The 21,434-nt window shown below is 38.3% G+C and overlaps 1 protein-coding gene across 3 annotated transcripts in view; it reads right to left on the bottom strand.

The window, feature by feature from the left end:
- LOC119500308 (glypican-6-like) overlaps positions 1–21,434 on the bottom strand; it is a 112,892-nt gene that overhangs the window by 35,428 nt on the left and 56,030 nt on the right. For all 3 annotated transcript variants that reach the window (XR_005209596.1, XR_005209597.1, XM_037789983.1), the window contains exons 5-6: positions 3,493–3,623; positions 2,709–2,852 (exon numbers count right to left, since the gene is read on the bottom strand). Coding sequence is in view for 1 of the 3 variants with exons in the window: in XM_037789983.1 (XP_037645911.1) it covers positions 2,709–2,852; positions 3,493–3,623 (275 nt within the window). In the remaining 2 variants the exon portion in view is untranslated. The remainder of the gene's footprint in view (positions 1–2,708; positions 2,853–3,492; positions 3,624–21,434) is intronic.

Below are 21,434 nucleotides of genomic sequence, written 5' to 3' on the forward strand. Positions count from 1 at the left end.
TTTTATGCTAAATGCAGTACATGTGAGGGTTTCTGGACAATATTTGTCATTGTTTTGTGTTGTTAATTGATTTAAAAATCAAAATCCAATCATCTTTTCTTACTGTAAAATAAAATATGACATGTGCTTATGTAAGATAGTATCAACCAATTTAAACCAATAATATCATGACATCCTTCCATCAATCAATCTGCAACTTTTAGCAAAGGGAGTTGTGACTCTGTAGCTCAGCATCACGCTACATTCTAAGCCCGCCCACATTTCTGCGGTCCAATCAAATGCAAAGGATTTGATTTAAACCCCTCTCATAACTGTTCACCGCTCAAATATTCCATTTCACTGGGGAACACATCTTAATGCAGAAGCATAAGACGCTATGACTTCCATTTCCCTGGGACTTTTAGTCCTGCAACTTTACTGTTGTGGTTCACTCTCATCAGCAGACAGCTGCTCTAATAAACCCACGATACATTACCTGCTCAGCACCAAACAGCAGGCAGACAAGGTTAACAGCTAGCCGGTGAACACTGCGGAGCATTTAGCAGCTAAAGAGACAGATATTTTCTCAGGTATTAGTGGAGGCCAAAAACAGCGCTAAAAGCAGAATGGATAGTCGTCAAATTGCCTGAACCATGACTCAACATGAATGCTAATGTTGCTCTGTTTTGATTTTCAGCTGACATCCTGATTGCGGCTGAAATGATGGATGTGAGCAAAAACACAAACCAAGCATTTTCCTTTTCATTTCATGAACCAAACAACCCCCATTACAGCACATTACCGAAATGTCACGATTTGCAGCTTCCTGGGGCCGCTATGATCAGCGAGCACGGATGTCTCGGGCTCAGGGATGTTGATAATAGAATTTGCTGCTCAGGTACACTGGTCTAGTTATCCCATGTTAAAAATAAGATCCTGTCACTGAGCTCCATCTTGTGAGATCCTCCACGCAGGCTAATTGCCCAGTTATTCATGAGCAGTCTGGAGCCCCCATCTTCACTGTACTGTTATAGCAGATGCTGGTTTCAACACTCCCCCACCAACTCTTCACAGCTCTTCCCTCTGCCAGTTCTGACGGAGCAGGTCACCTGCTGATTGGCTGGCTTCCTCAAGGAGTTGACTCTATTAGCTATGGCAATGAGGGTCTTTGACTGGGATGTGTCTAGAATAGAGGTGGTGGTTGAAAAAGGATCGTTTTGGATCTCCAGAGTGAAACCCTCACTAGCTGAGGACACCATGGCATGTGTTCAACAATCCCTGTGGTGATAGCAACTCAACTGTAAAATGCCATCTTTAACAGCTGATACTTTGATGCTATAATACACCGCAGCGGCCGTTATCGAGATCTGAATAGCTCCTGCGGTAGATCCCCTAATAAATTAAAACAAAATGCTCCTTCACAGCCAATTCTATGAGACTAGGTGACACCGACTCCCATATGAGATGGAAATGAGACTGTGACTGACGCTTAGCACACCAAGTGCCGCATACCACTGGGATTTACAGGTCACAATGCCTGTCTGCTGTAAAGCTGTAATGCTTAGAACACAATCATACCAACCACACAATGTTAAAACATAATTTTCGCTTTGTCATAATGCATGAAACAATTGCAGACAATAGTCCCAACAAAAAAACAAGTATGAGTATAAAATGTTGAACCTTACACTGTGTTGCATTGCATTCCAAACAATCCTCTGGTTTGCAGCATAAAGGCAGGGAAACAGAAAGTCTTAATTAATTCAGTGTAGGTGGAAGAAATCATTGACGGACAACACAAAGCAAAAAAGGCAACCGCTCTATATGAAACATCAAAACAAATGTGTGGAGAATGAATTAAATTGTGCAAAAAAACATAATTAGCATTGAATAAAACAAATAAGTCATTTATTGTTGTGGGACTCCAAGAGCCAGATGGCAAAAAGCTGCTGCTTTTCAAATGATGTTTTCATTAACTAAATAACCTGTTATTAACCTGACACAAAGCTCTGAGACATTTCATTTTGCATGTTTTAAACACTGTTGGCGAGACCGTCTTTCCACTAAACTGAATTCATACATTTGGTACTTTTCAATAATGCAAAAAAAATACACTGTGGTGTACTGGTTTCTTCAACATGACTGAGATACAATTTGAAAAGATTTATTTTGAAAATGACTAGAGGGGAGAAAGGAAGGGCACTGTGTCTGCAAAGGTAATCCATGATGAGAACTGTCTCTCAGCTGAATTGGTCTGTCAGCTCCATGTTAACCTTTACCCTGATGCAGCATTTTAGGTTTCAAGGTTGTTTGAGATGGAAATCCATGTATCAAGATCCAATCCAACAAACATAAGGCTAATCTGATAGAAAATAAAGGTGTGCTTTATAGCAAACAATTGATATGGTCAGCCTCACAAAATCTATCCATCTCTGCTTTCATCCCTTTCTTTTCTGTTTGCCAAGTACACAGAGATGAGAAGGGCACTGAACGCGGCGCACCGCACCTTCCACTGCCCTCTTGGGGTAAAGCTGTTGATTCGTTAACAAACACAAATCGATAGAGGGGCCTGAATGGAGGACAAGTACAAAGAATTAATTTCCGGCTCCAGGGGCTTACGATGGCAAATCACCAGCTTTAATCAACAGTGTCAAGTCAGAAAGACAAATGATGTTTACACTGAGGCAGTGTCTCGCCTGAAAACAGCAGCATTGGCTCTGTCTCCTTACCAGTCTGTCCAGGCTTGTGCCAGCCGCAGTGGTAGGCCGCTCCTCTGGGCTGTACGGCCTGAAGCGAGCGTTGAACACATCCGAAACACCGCGGGTAGACCTAGTCATTCCTGCGGGTTTTGGCTGGCCACAGCCTTGAAAAACCTGCAATTACAAAAACATGGGCACCCAATTGTCAGGGGTTTAAATTACTTGGGAAGCGGAAAATTGGGAAAACATGCTGTTTTGTTAAGGTCTTGGGAAGCATTCGGCCCACATTACCAACGTGACAGTGCTCTACGTCAAGTTGAGGTAACCACGTTGATAGGTGATTCAACCAGGAGCTGTGACCAATGCTATTTAAGATGTTAAGGTTAAGTTTTTACAGGCTTTTGGGAAAATACCACATATACTTAAACCATAAACAAAACTGCATCTGTTGCATGGGAAAGAGAATGAGAACAGGCATCCAAAAAGTGCGTGGGCAGAAAAAATTCTTCACAACCACCTACATTTTTTTTTCTTCTTTCTGACTACAATTTTGTGGGCAAAGAAAAATGCAGTAAAACACAGGAAACACATTAACTACTGTTAGTTGAACTAAGATTATCTGACCAAATTGAAACATATAATTCAAATACGAGACCTAAATTTGGACATAATTAGAACGTGTTGCACTACACACCTTAGACACAGTCCAGTATGACTCCCCCCCCACCCCCTTTAGTTTTGCTTCAAGTTGTATTTCAACAGCCTGTCTGAGGTGTTACTTTTGTTATCTGGGGAATAAACATAATTGACATACCCTGTAGGAGACCTGGGCACTGTTATCTTGCATATTCATGATGGCCTCTGAAATCTTCACATCAATAGGCTCCATGACAGATTCAATGTTGAAAGGTCCCTCCAGCCTCTGTGCCACCAGCAGCATGGCATCTGGCATAACATTGGTAAGAAAAAAGGTGGTGAGCAGAGATGCAAACAGACAAATGCAGTTGAAGAAACAGTTTTCACTGGTATCCAAGTGGTCAAGCACTCACATATACATATAGCAATTATTGTCAAGTTTTTTTAAACACAAGACAAGATGTATTATGTGGTCTTGTTCACATGTGGCAGGGTCCAATATTAGAAGCACTTGAGAGAACCCGATGCCCTGCAACTTAAAGAAATACCAGCAAATAGAGAAAACATGTCCACGCGTTGGATTACACATTTAGGCCCCGATCAGAGAGAGCGCGTTTTAGCAGCCTGAGGGCAGCTTTTTGTAATTGTTTTCAATGATATTGAAGTGTTTTGCGCGCTGCTTTTGCGTTGTTGAGCGCCTCTCATTTATCTGCTCTGTGCATCTCTCGTTTTTACAGGAGCGCCCCGAACGACTGAGCGAAAATCGCCCAACATCGTAAGTGTTTTTTTCTCATTGTGGTGACTTTTGCTGGATACACGGATCTATATGACTTTACCAACAGTAGTTACCATGATCTGAACAGAAAACAGCAGGCCTGGAGGCAAATTAGTACGGTACTTGAGATTTCGGATAAGTTGTTTTCATTCATTTAAACTGTACTATTAACTATTTGGGTCATGTACAGTTCATGGTTTGTAATAAGGTAACATTAGCACTTTTTCCACCTGCAAAAAGCGCTCTGTCTGATCGGGGCCTGAGAAGTTCACTGCAAATGTGGAGAATGCAATCATAAAGCACAAACAAGAAAGGTTCCACTGGATGTATTGCTACTGTGTTGCAGCTCAATTCAGTTGTGTGCATTTCACAGTTTTCTGTATGTGCGTGTATTTTCTGTATCTGCCAATGCTTTCATCTCGTTGTTGTTTTTGTGTATTTGCTTGTGTTTTTTTGTTTTGAAGTGCTTTCCAAAATGCAATGCATAAGTTGTCAAACTGCTGGGAATGTTTTCTTCATTTGTGTCTGATTTCTCACATTGCTTATGTTTTTTTTAAGTTGCAGTGTGTCAGGCTCTGTCAGCTTGCACAGAAAATACAACAAAAAAGAAGCAGGTTGACTCCACAGACAACCAAATAAATAGTATTTAATTCCCACTTTTATTCATTTGAATCTTGTTAAAGGGTAAAATGCTATGCCAACGTAATCAGGACTAAAACTATTAGCTGATCAAAAAAATATAAAATAAATCAAAATTGGTTACAGGTTCTCAAATGTGAGGATTTGCTGGGTATCTCTATCTTATATCACTGTAAACTGAATACTTTTGTGTTTTTGACTGTAAGTTGGATAAAACAAACAACTTGAAGACATCACTTTGGGCTCTGGGGAATAGTGTTGGGCATTGGGGGTGGGCAATATATCGAATATACTCAATGTGTTATGGCTTGTTCTACGTGGGATGTAGTAAATGACTATATCGCCAACATTGAGTACAAATATTGTCATTTATTTAAGCCGCCAACATGAGACTCGCTTTGACCTTTCGCTTCTCCCGTGACTCTCTCCCTCCCACAGACACACTCTCTCGGGTGAGTGTGCGTGGCGTATGAGTATAGATGTGTGTACGGGGTGTGTGTTTTTGTATCTGGAGGGAAGCAGGGAACTGGGAAAGAGCCTGGAGAGAGCGGAAGACTTTAAGCACCAAAGCCAACAAAGTTTATACGCTTTGAGGTCGGAAAAGGTGATGGAAGATGCCAGCCTCCACTTCGAAAAAGATGGTTAAACTAACTTAAAGTTGTTTTGCGGTACGTAAGTGCGTATAAAAAGACCAAGAAAGACCAAGAACTGACTAAAAAGTGACTGACTAAAAAACTGAATAAAAGTGATCTTCCGGTGAATGTGAAAGGCAATTTCACATAAATTCAATAAGTCTGTCAGTCTGACAATAATAGATAAAGAAATATTAACAAAATTAATAAATAATAAATAAAATCAATGATAATTAAAAAAACTACCGCCTGCAAACTGTGTTTCGGAAAAAATTGAATTTCAACTGCATGAATAATAGTCAAACTTAATAAGAATACATTTCCAAAAACCAATCTGACTTCAATATGACAGTACACCACCTAAGAGTGTGGAGATAAGTTTACTAGAATGATCACACTGGTATGATACCCATCAAAGGGTTATATCAAACAGTTATGTTATTTTACAGAAAATATCAAGATATTATTTATATTATTTACCCAGCCCTAGTGGGCATTTTCACTATTTTCTGACATTTAAAAGACTCCATAATTAATACACTGAAAAACAAATCTAATGAAAATAATCCTTAGCTTCTTAGGCATTGTTTCACCAAAGGTCATAGCTTCAAACAGCAAACTATTGCGTCTTTCCTTCTGATTACTCCACAGTATTGTCAATTACCTCCACCCCCTCATCACAGGCCAGCAACACACACTTACTGTAAGAAGTGTGAATGCTTCTTGGGGCAAATTCAATTTTTATGTAGATCAACTCAATCAAGTCAACAAAATGTTGATATGCTGCATGCAATAAACAGCTCTGATGAGTCATTGATTTAATACAACTTTCTGAAAGCCAAGCATTTTTCACATCCGCGGCGGGCAATGAATACTATAAGGTCAATGGCTCATTAATATCCTTGTGTGGACACAAGCCAGAAGGCCTTGTTGAACATGAGACGGTTACCATTATCTCCACAGAGTCCATTTGTTTTCATCACTTTTAATTAACACCTCTGATCATTTTAAAAAGAGGATTCAAAATATTTTATAATTACAGCTGTGATGGCGCAGATTTCACAGTAGCTCAAAGTAGTTAGGCAACAGCTGTTGCTGTTAGAGGTTAAGTGCGTTAATTGATATTGCCATGAAACAGAAACAGTGCTAAAGTGCTCTCAAGCCCACAGGGTTTATATACTAATGTGCCATAGTCTCTGTAATGGCCGTTCTGCGTTTGAATGGCGTGCCACAGGGAATTGAACATCACCAAACCACTAACTCATAACTGAGCGGGTCCAGAGACAGTACTTAAGTAGTCTGTCAGGAGAGGTTTCTCCATCCATAGACCTCCCAGGACAAGACCTCACCAGCAGGCTGTCGTAATGACTCTACAATTACGTCCTTACTAAATAAGGTCATCCTGTCATTTGGAGTCTACAGAAACAATGGCTTCTTACGTGCTCGTATCACTTTATTTAAAATGAACTGAGCAGTTTTTTGAAGAACATCTTACATATTTATGTTGGCTGGCTGCTCACATCGCCCCACCCATCATAAGAGAATAGTATAATTTATTCCCAAGCTGTGAAGGCACAGATACTATTTCAGAGAACAGACCAAAAAACAGTGATGGAAAGTGTGTAAAAATTATATGCATGAAGATAATGGACTTGAATTGAAAAGAAAAAAAGACTAATACTCTGTGTCAAAGGTAGCCACAGGAGACAAATACTGCAAAAAAAAAAAAAAATGACACTCCAGTTCTTTGATAGCACGCCTGTCCAGCTTTTCATTCTTGTGGGACCTGAGATCACTAATGGCAGAGGAAAAGAGCTAAGAAACATTAGCGCAGCTCTGGCTCGATTTCCTTTCCAATTATGTCGAAGTCTGAGCCTTTGAAGAGCTCTCCTGTTTGTTAACATAGAAAAATCTAATAGCCTGTGAGGCTTGCTGAGATTTTAATATACAGACTATGTCGGAGCCAAATGGTTTTCTGCAGGAGCACTTCAACCGCACCACTGTGCAACCATATGGTCTAAGTGCAGATGACACCTGTACCAGCAGAAAAATCAAGTTTTCTACTACTTTGCATTAATGCTGATCAGATGCTATATTGCATTTCTTGATCCTAAACTGCAATTTAGGCACAACGCTTTCTTTGTGTTCTTGTGTTTCTTGAAAATAATTTGAACTTGGCATTGCCATATAGCTCGCTGTTTAATCTGATTATGATGTAAATTCATTCAACTGCCTGAGGTATGTCTGCTTACTTGATAACAAACACATAAAGAAAATCTCAATTCAAGCGTGAGCTTAAAAAACTGTCAAGTGCAAATACTGGAAATTTAGGTCAAGGGAGCCAACTGGGAACAACTCATATTTCATAATGTGAGAAAAGAAGAGTGCCTCTAGCATCAGAGATGATGGAAACCATGGTGACTTGTCTGCAACTTATCAGATGGGCTCGACAAACAGGGGGAGCCGGGAACTTTGTCTTCATGCATAACTGAGGGAGAGCAGACAGGGTGCGACAGGAACAGAGAGAGAGAGAGAAAGAAGAGAGCAGGAGAATGAGAAGTGGTGATTGGGTTGAGTCAGGCCAGTCCCAGAGGAAGGGCTCCTGCACCGCGTGTGGAAAACCTCTACCTACATGGAGAATTAATGACCATCATTTATGAGGAGTGCATGGAGTCCAGTCCGCTGTGGCATGGCTGCCACTCTGAGCCAAATTCTCCCTGCATCACTTTTGCGGCACTGAGATAGGCCACCGGCCAGCTGGAGGAAATCTTTTTATCATCACGACACAGCCATGCAAATAGACACATCTTGTCCTATTCTGAGCCGAGGGCTTTAAAAAAACAACAACTGAGACTGTGTCTGGATATCGACATGTAAAACTAAAAAGACACCATGCCGTGAAGCCACAGCGTGATCCAAATATTTTGCTTCATATCTGAGGTTAATGTTTCAGTTTGTGATGTGAAACATGGTTATTTGCACGGTGTTGCTAAACAGTAAAAAAAAAAATCTGAGGAGGTAATATTACTCTGGGCTCTGCCTCTTTATCGAGATTGATGTCCACTTAAATTCAGGCTATGTCAGCCAGAGGCAACCTCGAGCAGACAAGGACAAATAAGGAAAGTGAACAGGCCCATCTATGGCCCTTTGCCTGTGAAGAGCTTCACAGAATGAAAAATGGCTCTAGTGTAATTTGGATTCTGTAAAGCATAGCTCATCTGAGGTTCAGTCAACCAACTAATGGTGCTATATGAAACTGTATAAAAATGGATAAGAAAAAAGGATGTTGTTCCTTGGTCACACTTTATCCTGATCAAGAAAAAAGTCCTTGAACATACACATTATGCGCACACACACACACAAACACATACAAAGACACATTTCCACATAATGTTAAAAACAAGCTTTCACTTTTAAAGTATTAATAGCAATAAAACAGAGACGGCACACTTGCACCATCAACAATTATTTTTTCTTAGCGAACCATAAAAGCTTTTTCACAATGACAATTTCTTCTTTTATAATAAACCCTCATATACAATGGAAGCTGAATTTCTCTAAGGCTATACCACAGACCAGCTGGTGGTGATGCTTGTCTTCCTTGTCAACCTCCAGTGACTTGTTAAGGGCAGTCACAGAAAAGGACAACATACCGTATATATAAAATATCCTCTGCTGATCCAAGAATAACAAAAAGAAGGTCACGAATATATAAATACAATACATACACCACCAGGATGGAGCGTATCACTGTAAATGGAATCTATTAAGCTGAAGGCATTTCTAGTTGATAAGATCTGCTTTAAGAGGTTTTTTTTGCCATAGCGGCGATGCTGGTCTGTCAGTCAGTCGACCACTTTGCTCCAGACTGAATATATAAATATCTCAAATGGATTGACATGAAATTTTGTGCAGACATTCATGTTCCCTAGAGGATGAATCCTGCAGACTTTGGTGATTCCCTGACTTTTCCTATAGCACCATCAGCAGGTCAATTTGTTCCCTTTTCAGTGAAATATCTCAACATCTACTAGATTTATTGGGCGTGAATTTTGTACTGACAATCAATCCAAAACAATGTATATTTTGGTGATCTCCTGACTTTTCCTCTTGCGTAACCCTGAGGTCAAGATTTGTGGTTTTGAGTAATGTAATTCAATCAGTGGGCAAAACTTCAGTTCTGAAATTGTATATTGGTAGAATTTCAATTTTTTATTCTTATTTTATTCTAACATTTGTATCTATTCTTTTGTTATTATACTGTTTGACTTGCACCAACAAAAGCAAAGCAAATCCCTAGTGTATACCTCTTACACCTGGCAATAAACACGATTCTGATTCTGATTCTGATTCTGAAAAGTGAAGCCACTGGGAGGCGCATTAAACTTGCATTCTATCTAACAGCCAGCAGGGGGCGACTCCTCTGGTTGCAAAAAGGAGTCTGATTGTATAGAAGTCTATGAGAAAATGAGCCCACTTCTCACTTGATTTATTACTTAGTACACATTGTAAACATGAGTTCATGGTCTCAATCGCAAGTTTCAAGTCTTCTTCAATACAGCATGATGTTCATTTAGTAAATTATGGTTCCATTTAGAGTCAAATAGACCATAAAGCAGGGTATGTGATTGACAGATCGCTACCACCGCTTTGTTCAGTCTGGGAGTTCCCCGTTTGTTTGTCTTACAACTTTAACCCTTTCACAGTGTTTTCAGTTCACGAAAGTTAATTGTAATTTTCGTTGTCTAGAAACATCTTATTCAACGTTCAGTCGTACTTAGCTCCACCGTCTTGTGTCACTTCTGGTTGCAAAAAGCTGAGATGGTGACGGACAAAAATCAAGATGGCGACGGACAAAATACCGAACCCGAGGCATCAAAACGGCAGTCCACAAACCAATGGGTGATGTCACGGTGACTACGTCCACTTCTTATACACAGTCTTTTAACAACTATTGGATGGTTTGCCAAAAGATTTGTCAGATTTGTTCCCTCCATGAGGATTTGTAATAACGTTAGTGATCCCCTGACTTTTTATCTAGAGCCGTCATCAGGTCAAAATTTCTATTTTCCCCAATACTTTGGTTCATGACCAAATACCCGCACATCTAATAGCATTCCCATCAGCCTCGGCTGTACTTCGTGTTTACTGCTAATTAACAAATGTTAACATGCTAAACTAACATGGTAAACATGACCTGCTAAACATCAACATGTGATCATTGTCACTCTGAGCATGTCAGCATGTCAACCTTAGCATGTAGGTCAAAGCACAGCTGTGCCTATAAGTACAGCCTCAGAGAGCTGTTAGCATGACTGTAGACGCTAACGTAGTCGTGTTTAAAACTAAAGCATGACACACTCATCGTCGTGCTTTTTCCATTATTACAGTGCAGATTTGCAATGGAGTGATAACAGCACACTAAATATACCATATACTGACGCAGCACTGATACTGTACTGCACTGCTAATGAAACTAAGCAGCATAATCCAATAATGAGCCATTCCCTAGCAGATCGTGTTACTAATGGGGTTGGAGACGTCATGGAATTTCAGTCTATGGATGCTGACAGGAGTGTTTCAACTATTTTGCCCACAACTATGTTGAAGAAGTCCTTCCCCCAGTCAGTATCCTTGTTTTCACTTTGTTAAATCCATGTTACGGGGCGCATCACCACCACAAAACTCACATGAGATCTGGACAGGGTCAATAGCAAAGACAATGGAGCAGCTCCGAGCAAGGAACATTTTAGGCCTGGCTGCTCATAAATACACCAGAGAGAATAATTTCTCTCTCTTCACAAAATTTCTCTCGATTTGCACTTAATATAACTGTATAGGCAAGCAAAGAACTATAAAACAAAGTGGGAATTAAATGTTGTTGCTACAGATGCCTTTGCACATAAAACAGAGCAAGAGCACAATATGTTCCACAATATTTGTCCGACGTCTTTAGACAAACGAGCTTAAAAGGTGGCACAGGCGGTGTCTACATCAGAAATAACTCCTGTTTGTGGAAGCTATACTGTATAATGTAATATAACCTCAGCCCCCAATTTTCAGGTTTACAGTTTTCTAACAGCTGGAAGTATTATACTGCAAAAAGGGAAGTTCCAAAAGCATATCTTATCTAAGGGTCATCAAATATAATTTTATTCTTATCTATAGTCTTTCAAATGGTAAAAAACGGTCTTAATTTTTCAGACATTCGCTCTATTTTTAGTGAGAGCTGAATGTCTGGACACTAATATTACACTAATATCTATTAAGAAAACTAGATGGTTTGTTTATTCCAAGAACCAGACCAAAGTGAGCAAGACAAAAACAACGCAACACTGCAAATTGGTTGTTGAACTGGCACAGTCTTCACTGCAGAAACTAAAAAAGTAAGTAGGATAATCTTAAAGTTGAAAAAAATCTAGTTGGACTTCAAAGATTTTGAGAGTTTTTCAAGTTATCTTAATAATTCAACAGTCTTCGATTACCACATTTTAGGTAAAAAGCCTCCAAAGTTCCAGTTCTATACTAAAAACAAAAACAAAAACACGGGTGGTGAAAGCCGCAAAGATTAGACAGTGCAAACAACCATTATAAATCCATTTAGCTCCAAAGGTGTGGGTGAAATAGCTTTTATGCACCGCTGTTCTAAATCACTGCTGTTCAAAAGCATTTATCCTCTGGATGGGAATTCAGTCTTCACACAGGAATAGAACAGAGGATGCCTCTAATTTGCAGGTATAGAACTAATTTTCTTTTGACATTACTTCACATATGGACCCCAAACTGGGTGAAGACAAAGACGGCCAGTCGTATGGGTAGTCTACATGTTCAATTTAACTTCCTTAAGCTGTGGGTGTTACAAGTGAGAGGAGCTGAAATGCCAACTAAATATAAAGACCGGTGGCTGAATTTTTGCAGCGTGTGAGAGAGTTCAAGCTCTCTGATTTCAAATCCACTGTAGCTCTGATTGCACAATCAGATGTGTTATTATTAGGCATACAACAGATGCAAGGCGGCTTTCTGTCTCCCTTTTTCGTCCTTGATTATACAGAAAGCAGGATGGGCAAAGCAGAGATGTCTACAGAAATCTGTAGACGATCATAGAAATCAGTGACCGCTTGCTAGGCAACAGTTATTTCAAAATAAAGACAGAAGTATAACACATTATTTCCAGTGGTGGAATGTAACTAAGTACTTGTGCTCTACTTGAGTAGTCTCTTTTCATTCCGCTTTATGCTTCTACTTCACTACATTTCAAAGGGAAGTATTGTGCTCTTTACTTCACTACAATAATCTGACAGCAGGCGTTACAAGTTACTTCACAAAATTAAGATTTTTGCATACAAACCATGTGAAGTACTTGTAAAATATGATGCTTTACATTGAACTACCCAACAGTATATATGTGTAGAGCTGCAACGATTAGTCAATTAATCAACTGACAAAGAATTAACTGGCAACTACTTTGACAATCATTCAGATTTCATGGTTCCAGCTTCTCAAATGTGAGGAATAACTGTTTTAATTATAATTTAATTTAATAATTTTGAGGTTTGGACTATTGATTGGATACAACAAGCATTGTGCATTTTAAGATTTTTCAATTACTCATTTATTAATCCATTAATGGAGAAAATACTCAGCAGATTATTTGCAGTCCTGTACCAAATAGTTTAAACTGCACCTCAACCAGCTACAGCATTTAAATGCTGCTTACACATGAATGCATCAGTAATAATAATATGATATCATATAATAGTTGAACTCACAGGGGCCCTTTTTCTGCATCGAGTACTTTATTGTAAGTATCTGATAATACTTTAACTTGTAAGGTAGTATTTTTAAAGTGTGGTATTAGTATTTTTTTACTTACATAAAAGTAGGGATGCACTGATCCAATTTTTTCAGTTCTGGTACCGATAGCGATACCTGGGCTTTGTGTATCGGCCGATACCGAGCACCGATCCGATACCAGTGTTTAATAATAAGCTGTATGCCTCACTGTGTAGAAGTGACTGGGATCATTCTTTTATGTGTAACATTGCTTTCTAACTTTGCAAAACAAAATGTAACAAATAAATACATAAATATACATTTACTGAATTGTTATTTATTATTAAAATAATAAATCGTAAACCGGCAACTTAGTAAAAAAAATCTTTAAAATTAACAGTAACAGTTCATGTGCAAAACCTTTTAAGGCAGCAACAAATTGGTCAAAACTTAAAAAAGGAATTAAAATTCCAGTATATAATGTATATAGTATATAAACATAGAATTGAAGTGAATAGATCAGCCCCATTGTCACTGATACCCAATCAAGCTATTTGAGTCAGTATCGGCCCGATATCCGATTCGGTATCGGTGCATCCCTACATAAAAGTTCTTAATATTTCCTCCATCACTGATTATTTAATAGGAGACAAGTCACAGGTTAATCAGCTGCTATCACCGTCCACAGAGACTCAAGCCTGCAACTGTAGTTCCATATTTGCAATTACATTGCATTACCAAATAGAGATAAGTTTTAGCTCTTTCAATGCACTTGCTCTCTCATTCACCCACTCATGTGCTCTCCATCTCTCTCTCTCTCTCTCTCCCTTTGGCAGATCAGTTAGAGAGCTGGTTAAATCTATTTTGAACATTAATAACGCTGAATTAAATGTGTTTGCTAAATAGAAACGCCTCTTCCCTTAAGCTGAGAATTGTCTGAGCCACATTCAACCCTGTTATGGAGGAGGGTCACTAAACCAGGTTGGGTGATGTGTGTTGACCTTTTCATATTGGCTGCCAACGCATGTTTTGCCCGTGCCACTGTGTAGGAGTGGAAGGAGTATGAGCTTGCCTTAATTATGGTGAAGTGTAAAGGTGTGAGTTATATTCACTGTTTGAAAAACCACAAAATTCAAAACCCTTCGACATCATTGTGAGCAAAAAAATATTTTCGTCTATTTGTGTGGTCTGACTTTCAGCCATAGGCTGTCCACTCATTGCGTTAGGGAAGGTTTTTCCACTCAATATTTTATTCATGAGGATTTTTTTTTTCACAAAGGAGAGGATATGTTGCTGCCTTGAATTTTCATAAACAGCGAGGTTGCGGCTGGCTCCAGTTACCAAGTGAAACAAATCACCTAATTAAAAAGAAATGAGCAGATAGAATCGATGCAGATCACTTCCAATGTGGTGACATGTCTCTCCGGAGAGAACGGTAACAGCCTGTAAACACCAATGCTACAAGATTGAAAATAAAGCTGCGGCAGAGTCAACCAGTTCACTTAAGAATATACTTAAAACCGATCGCGTGTCTCACTCTGTGAATATAGTGAAGGTGCGGGAGGAAAAGTTCCATCACAGGTGTCAACCTGTCAACACAAAAAAAAATAATGACACGAGGGGTGTAAACTGCAGTGGACAATATTCATCAACACAGCATGTCATTGGTATTCAAACGACCCGAGAGGAAGAAGACATTCGTGCAGACAGGCTGATAAATAACATCAAAATGGTTAAAAACAGCCTCCTGCAGAACAAAAAAAAATACCCAACCGTAAGAGTTTTTAAACAACACAAAGACAAGTAAACACTGTCAAAGTGATTGTCTTAAAACAGACATCCAGTGATTTATGCAGAAAGCGTAATGCTCTATATATCCCAGAGGACTTGGCGTGTGGGTCCTGATTATGTTCGGTGGAGAGTTCTCAGGTGCGTTGAACAGACTGACAGCTGTTCATCAGACACTCCATGCTTCACTTAATTCATGTAATTAAAATCTAATCCCACTCTTAATCTCATCAAATTGCTACATGTACTGCTTTTTATAAATGCATATTTATAATGATAAGCAAAGTCATATTTATTACAATTTCTAAATCGAATTCTGCTATTTGCATTTTAGAATACACACAATATAATGCTTTAAAAACATACAGTAATTAGCATCTGCTTCTATAATTAATGCTCTGAGCAAGTCTTGTCTTTAGGAGCAGAACGGGGAGAGGTCAGCAAAGATTTGTCCTCCAGTGGGAACACATGGATTATAGACTGGCTACTCAGCAGAGCCCATTTAATCTACTGTATGATTTATTCAGATTTGATTTATTCAGTGTAACATTAAGGAAGAAATGCACATTACAGACTGACATTCTAGCTCTGTTTAGCTTGATGTTTTCTTAATCTATAGGTATCATTTTAACTGCTGCGTGAATGAATAGGCTATTTAGTAACACTACCGAGGAAGAGTGTTTTATATCAATATTAATGACATGACCCTCTGGAACTAAAGCTATATTAGTTCCAGGAACAGCACCTTTCAAAATTAATCTAAAATGACAATGTAAGACAAGCGTCTATAAAATTGACATTGGCCTTTTGGAGCCTGCAATCAGCTTGTGTTTTAAACTTAATTTCGTGGTCATATCTTATTTGCTTGTCTAATTAATCTCTTGCTCAGAGCCTCGTCACCTAGCCTCGGCATTCGGAAGATTTTTTTTCTTTAGCCCTGAACAATTCTCCACTTTGAGCGGTTAATTGTCACTAAGAAGATGAGTGTTGTAATTTTGCATCTTCAGTGAACGGAACGAGGCAATACGAGAGAGAGAAAGAGAGAGAGAGAGAGGGTTTACAGGAAAATACATGGAAATACTCATGTCTTATTGGCTGACAGGGCAGTCAGTCATGGATATACGAAGATTTTTTACAGGTAAAAGAGGGGAAGGGGAATACTGTGATTAGGGATGCACCGATACCGGATCGGATATCTGGCCGATACTAACTCTAATAGCTGGATCGGGTATTGTCACCGCAATGGGGCCGATCTAGTCAATTCAATAATATACAATTTATACTGGAATTTTTAAATTGTGAGCAATTTGTTGCTGCAACAAAAACGTTTACAATTGAATTGTAATTCCTGTTAATTTTGAAGATTTTTTACCAAGTCAAGCCCGATCCAGTCACTTCCAAACAGTGAGGCATACAGTTTATTAATTAAACATTGGTATCAGATCGGTACTCCGTATCAGCCGATACCCGAAGCCCAGGATTCGGTATCGGGACTGAAAAAGTCGGATCGGTGCATCCCTTGTTGTGATATACATTGTTATCGAGATATGAAATGATCTTGGCCGTACATTGTTCCATCGTCATATAATATATTGTTATTATAAAAATATTGATCAAAGCTGCTTTAAAAAAAAAAAATTTTTTTAGCTGTCATAAGCCTTGTTATAATGATGTGATTTAGGATGCCAATTATTCCATCATTTATTGTACACTGGCCTTAACGACAAATCATTAATTCCAAAGAAAGTGGAACATCAAATCAAAACATCCCAAAATGAGAAGCTTGAACCTATTATTTTTCTTTCACTGTGAAAGTGCCGAAGTAGAAAATTGGCAAATATATTCACAGACATTCTGAAACATTTCACAAGTCGGAGGAATATATAGCAGTGCAGCTGCTCTTCAAACACACATCTGTTTCAGCTCGCCTCTTCGGTGCCACACACTTACATTACGAATAAATGAAGGTGAGGCCTGGGTTGATGTGAAATTCGCGCTTTTTTGGTTCAAGTTCTGTCCCAAGTTGAAATTTATTCAATCAGAAGGTGTTATTTCCTGCGAGTGGAGTCGTTCAGGGGGAAGGTGTTGTAGGGAAAAATCGTTGCTATCATGGGCACAGCCTCTGGGTTTAAAGGATTTCTCACTCTTTTGGTTGGATTAGTTTTCGCCTCCCCAATATCTTGTCTTCTCTGGTCAGTGGAGCAGCTTCAATTCAGACCAACCACAGGATGAATCAAGATGAATATCTTAGCTGCAAGTCTGTACTGGCTCTGTGTCAGGACTCTCAGGTGTTTCTCACAATTTCTCTCTGAGCCCTGGAGCTAAAGCTTCTTATTCTTTATCAGTGAGCTGATACAACCCATTTTTAGTTGACCGCACTGTAAATAACGGCGAGATGACTGTCATGTTGGAGTAAGAATCACTTACTGTTATGTAAGAGGACGATGTACAGTACGAGTCATATCAGCATTATCTATATGGCATTACACATTACATTATGCTGAACATGACAGAGCTCTCCTGACAATTTTACACCCAGAGCCAAGTCAATACCTTTTTTTGTGGTTAGGCCTTAAGCTAATTGAAAATCTTTCATCCTATAACGAGCATGAAATGTCAGAGCCAAAAGATATGGAACTGGCATTTAATCTACACTGAGGAACAATAATCCAATCGACAAGAGTCCTGATGAAGACAGAATGAACGCCGCTCCGCGATTAATGGCAGGAATGTAAAAGTGTTAAATTCAAGTTGAGCTGTGTCTGATGTTGCATTCCTTGTTAGTGGAGTACATGCAGAACGTTTTAGTTAGAGTGAAAGGCACATGCTTGGTCTGAGTGAGCATGCAGCAATCTATCTAACTGACACTTAATAATATACTGTATATTGTAATATATAACAGTAGTAGAGACGTAGAGAGTGTCATGACACTGAAGAGGATAGTTTTTAAATAGATGAATTACATTAATATTACAGTACAGTACAGTAAATACAGACAAATATAAAAACAGACTGACAGGTAAGGTGAATATTAAGGGGTGGGAAAAAACATCGATTCACCCGTGTATCGCAACTTTATTTTACGATTTTGAAATGGATTTTTTTAATGTCAGAATCGATATATTTGCTTCATCATACAGAAGTTACTGCTTTAATTGTCGTAGTCAGAGTAACGTGACGTTATATCCGTTCCGTATCCATCACCAAAACAAAATGCAACCGGCCGCAGTGAGCCGAAACGAGAAAGCAAAAAACGGCGAGGGTCTGCGTGGATACAACCCGCTCTCTCACATGTTACATCCAAAGTGGTAAACACTACACGTACAGTAAAGAATGGACACTTGACAAGAAAAGCAGAGCTAGACATCATGGCTAAAGCTGCATGCTAACTCTGTCAATGACAGGAAACTTTAACATATTGCGGTAACGTGCAGTCAAGCCAGCCGTCACTCGAATCTCTATGGTCAAATCGGCTGATTCTACAACTGTGGAGCACCCATATACTGACATTTATGTTAAATGCATTGAAACAGCCCCGATGGTGCTGATCATGGATGTATAAAGAGAACGGTAAGAGCTAGCAACAGACTTGGCGTAGTTAACGTAAGTATACACGTGTGACTACGTCCGGTTTTCAAAATAAGATGTTAACAAAGGGAACTGTATACACAACATACATATATGGAAATAAGATTGATGGATTATACTCACCAGAAGTATAAAACATTACATGTCCCTTATAAATTAAAAAGAAAATAACTAATTTGTGAGGAAAATGTATTAATAAATAATGCCTGACAATGACTGATATATTTGACTTCAGGACATCTCTGACTACATACATTTTTACTGTATTCATTTAGATATTTTCCAAAGTAAAATTCCCTAGAAGTGTATGATTAAACTTTTTCCCATGATTTAGCGTTAAAAAAGTTCTCAAAAATCGGGAGATAGGTGTATCATCCCAGCCCTGGTGAATATGCTGTTTGGCCTGTTGAAACTGTCATTAATGGATATTAATGCAGCTTCTGATGGTGCTCTGTTTACCCAGTTTGTTGATTGCTTTCTTAGCAACCACTTTTCTACATTACTGGGCTTTAACAGCAACAGAAGCAACAGTAACAGCAGAACTGCAGTGGATTCTTGTGGGACAGTTTTACATTTCAGATTTATTCAATATTGGATCGTTTTTGATTATTAAAATATACACTTATGGCAATTAATGATTCTTTTCATTATCGACTGATCTGCGTATTATTTTCTCGACTGATCAATGAATCCTCTAGTCAATTAAATGCCAGAAAATAGTGAAAAATGCACACAATATCCCAAAGTCCAAAGTGATGTCTTCAAATATCTTGTTTCGTCTGACCAACGGTGCAAAACCAAAACATATTTAGTTTATAGGATACCAAAACTGAGAAAAGCAGCAAACCCTCACTTTGAAGAAGCTGAAACCACAGAACGGTTGACATATTTGTATAAATTAAATTGAAAGTGACAGTTAATTGATTATAAAAATGGCTACTGATTAACTTTTTATCATGTCTTTAGCTCTTAACCTTAACAATAAGCTTTCATTGCAATTAGGCAATATGATATGACATTAGCATAATGTTAACTGCATTTGTATCGCAATAACCCGATAATGGTACAGCCTGTGAAATACATGACTGAGTCAATGAATGGTCACAGGTTTGCAAAGCAGACACACCATCATCTTCCTTCTACCACTCTACCAGTTAACATTCAATGGATTTATGTCTGCCGTTGGGTCTGTCAGTGCTGCAAACTTCTTTTTAATTATAACAATTAGTGTACACTAAATATCATTTTAAAAGTATAGTGATTACACAATGCAATCTGGCATGTTTATGATGTGATGTTTTGACTTTGGTTCAATCACTGCCACAGTCATGAATTCAATTATGAAAGATCATGTGCTGCTGTTGTCATAACACATCAGAAGCCTGAAATCGATCTATACTGTTGTACTGAAATGCAGTGTAAGCTAAATAAAAAATAAAGGATGTATCAAGCTAATAAGACAATTTCACTTAATTAAATAGACGCAATGATTGTACATAAAAATTGTATTATATATCGTTAAGTATGTAGTGTATTATGTATTGACGAATAAAATAAGCACTAATATCAAACAAATAGATTGAATAATAATGTTAGATCTGTGTGAACAAACAAACTGAATACATATCGAGATTGCTTTAATGAGAGGCCGTAAGGCAGTGGGCCAACTCGTGTATTTAGCCACTCTTGTATGCAGTTTTATCATCGTCTGACTGAATTCTTCTGAATTCTTTTGAACAGACAAATCAAATGTTTAATGATGTAGGTCAACACAACATACATTTCCAACATGCCCCTCTGTGTCAGGATAGATCAAATATGGCACCCTGTTGTTCTTTTAACGACTTGAACAACAGAGAAAACTATATTACAATATTTAATTAAACATGTTACAATGTCAATAACAGCCATGAATAAGAATTTCATGAAATAACATCCATGAATTGACTGAATTAGTCATGGATATGCGCATTGGGTCTCTCTATACGCTGCTTTCTACAAGCCCAAGGAAAGCTAATAAATACAGTCAGTCCTTGAAAATATGTCAAGTATAATTTTCATGTTAGCTTCATTAACTATGTAATGTATGTGTTTTCAAAAACATATGATGCTATACGCTACAGTTTTGAAACTAGAAAAGATAAGATTTGTTCTACGAGGACCTCAGGCTAATTTTAGCAGCATATGGCAACCTTTCATTACATACTTGCTTGAGCAGCTGTGAGATTGTAGTTTAGTTTGTTTTCATCATTTGCTATAAACAAATTTACTCCAAACTGCCACGCACACATACAAACACACACCTTGTATATTGTTGTTGTTTTTGTTTTTTTAAAGTCTGTTTATGAATTATTATTTGGTTTTATTATAAGTATTACTATTATTATTTTGATATGGGGATTATTTTACGATGAGAAAAAAAGATGCCGTCCGTTAAAGATGAAACATGTTTTCCTGTTCTTTTGTATACAAAATGTTCTTTTTGTGAGCTGTGAAAACTAATAAACAAAGTGGGAAAAAAAATATATGATGCCAAATTATTAGAATTAAATCATTATGTGTTGTTTGGCAAGAAGCTGGAGTGAACATATAAAATCTGTAATTATGTTCGTGGTCCATTTTCATAATGCTCACCTGGATATGCAGTGAAATATAGCAGTAGTTCACAAGCTGCTGGAGTCTGTGAAGCTTGATTGTCCAAATAGCTCTATATATGGATTTGGCTATAAAATTAAACCTGCATTAAGCTGTTCAACCTAAGTATTTGTCGACTTGGTTTAAACTGCAAGAATATCTATCTTTAGAAAACTTTAGCACATAAATTACTATTAGTCTCTTTGCGATTTTTATTCAACAAACTATCACTGCATGTTTCAAATAGTACAAGATGTTCAATCGATCTACCGACTATACCGCACTACCCCA

This window comes from Sebastes umbrosus, chromosome 13, assembly GCF_015220745.1.
Source record: "Sebastes umbrosus isolate fSebUmb1 chromosome 13, fSebUmb1.pri, whole genome shotgun sequence".
NCBI lineage: Eukaryota > Metazoa > Chordata > Actinopteri > Perciformes > Sebastidae > Sebastes > Sebastes umbrosus.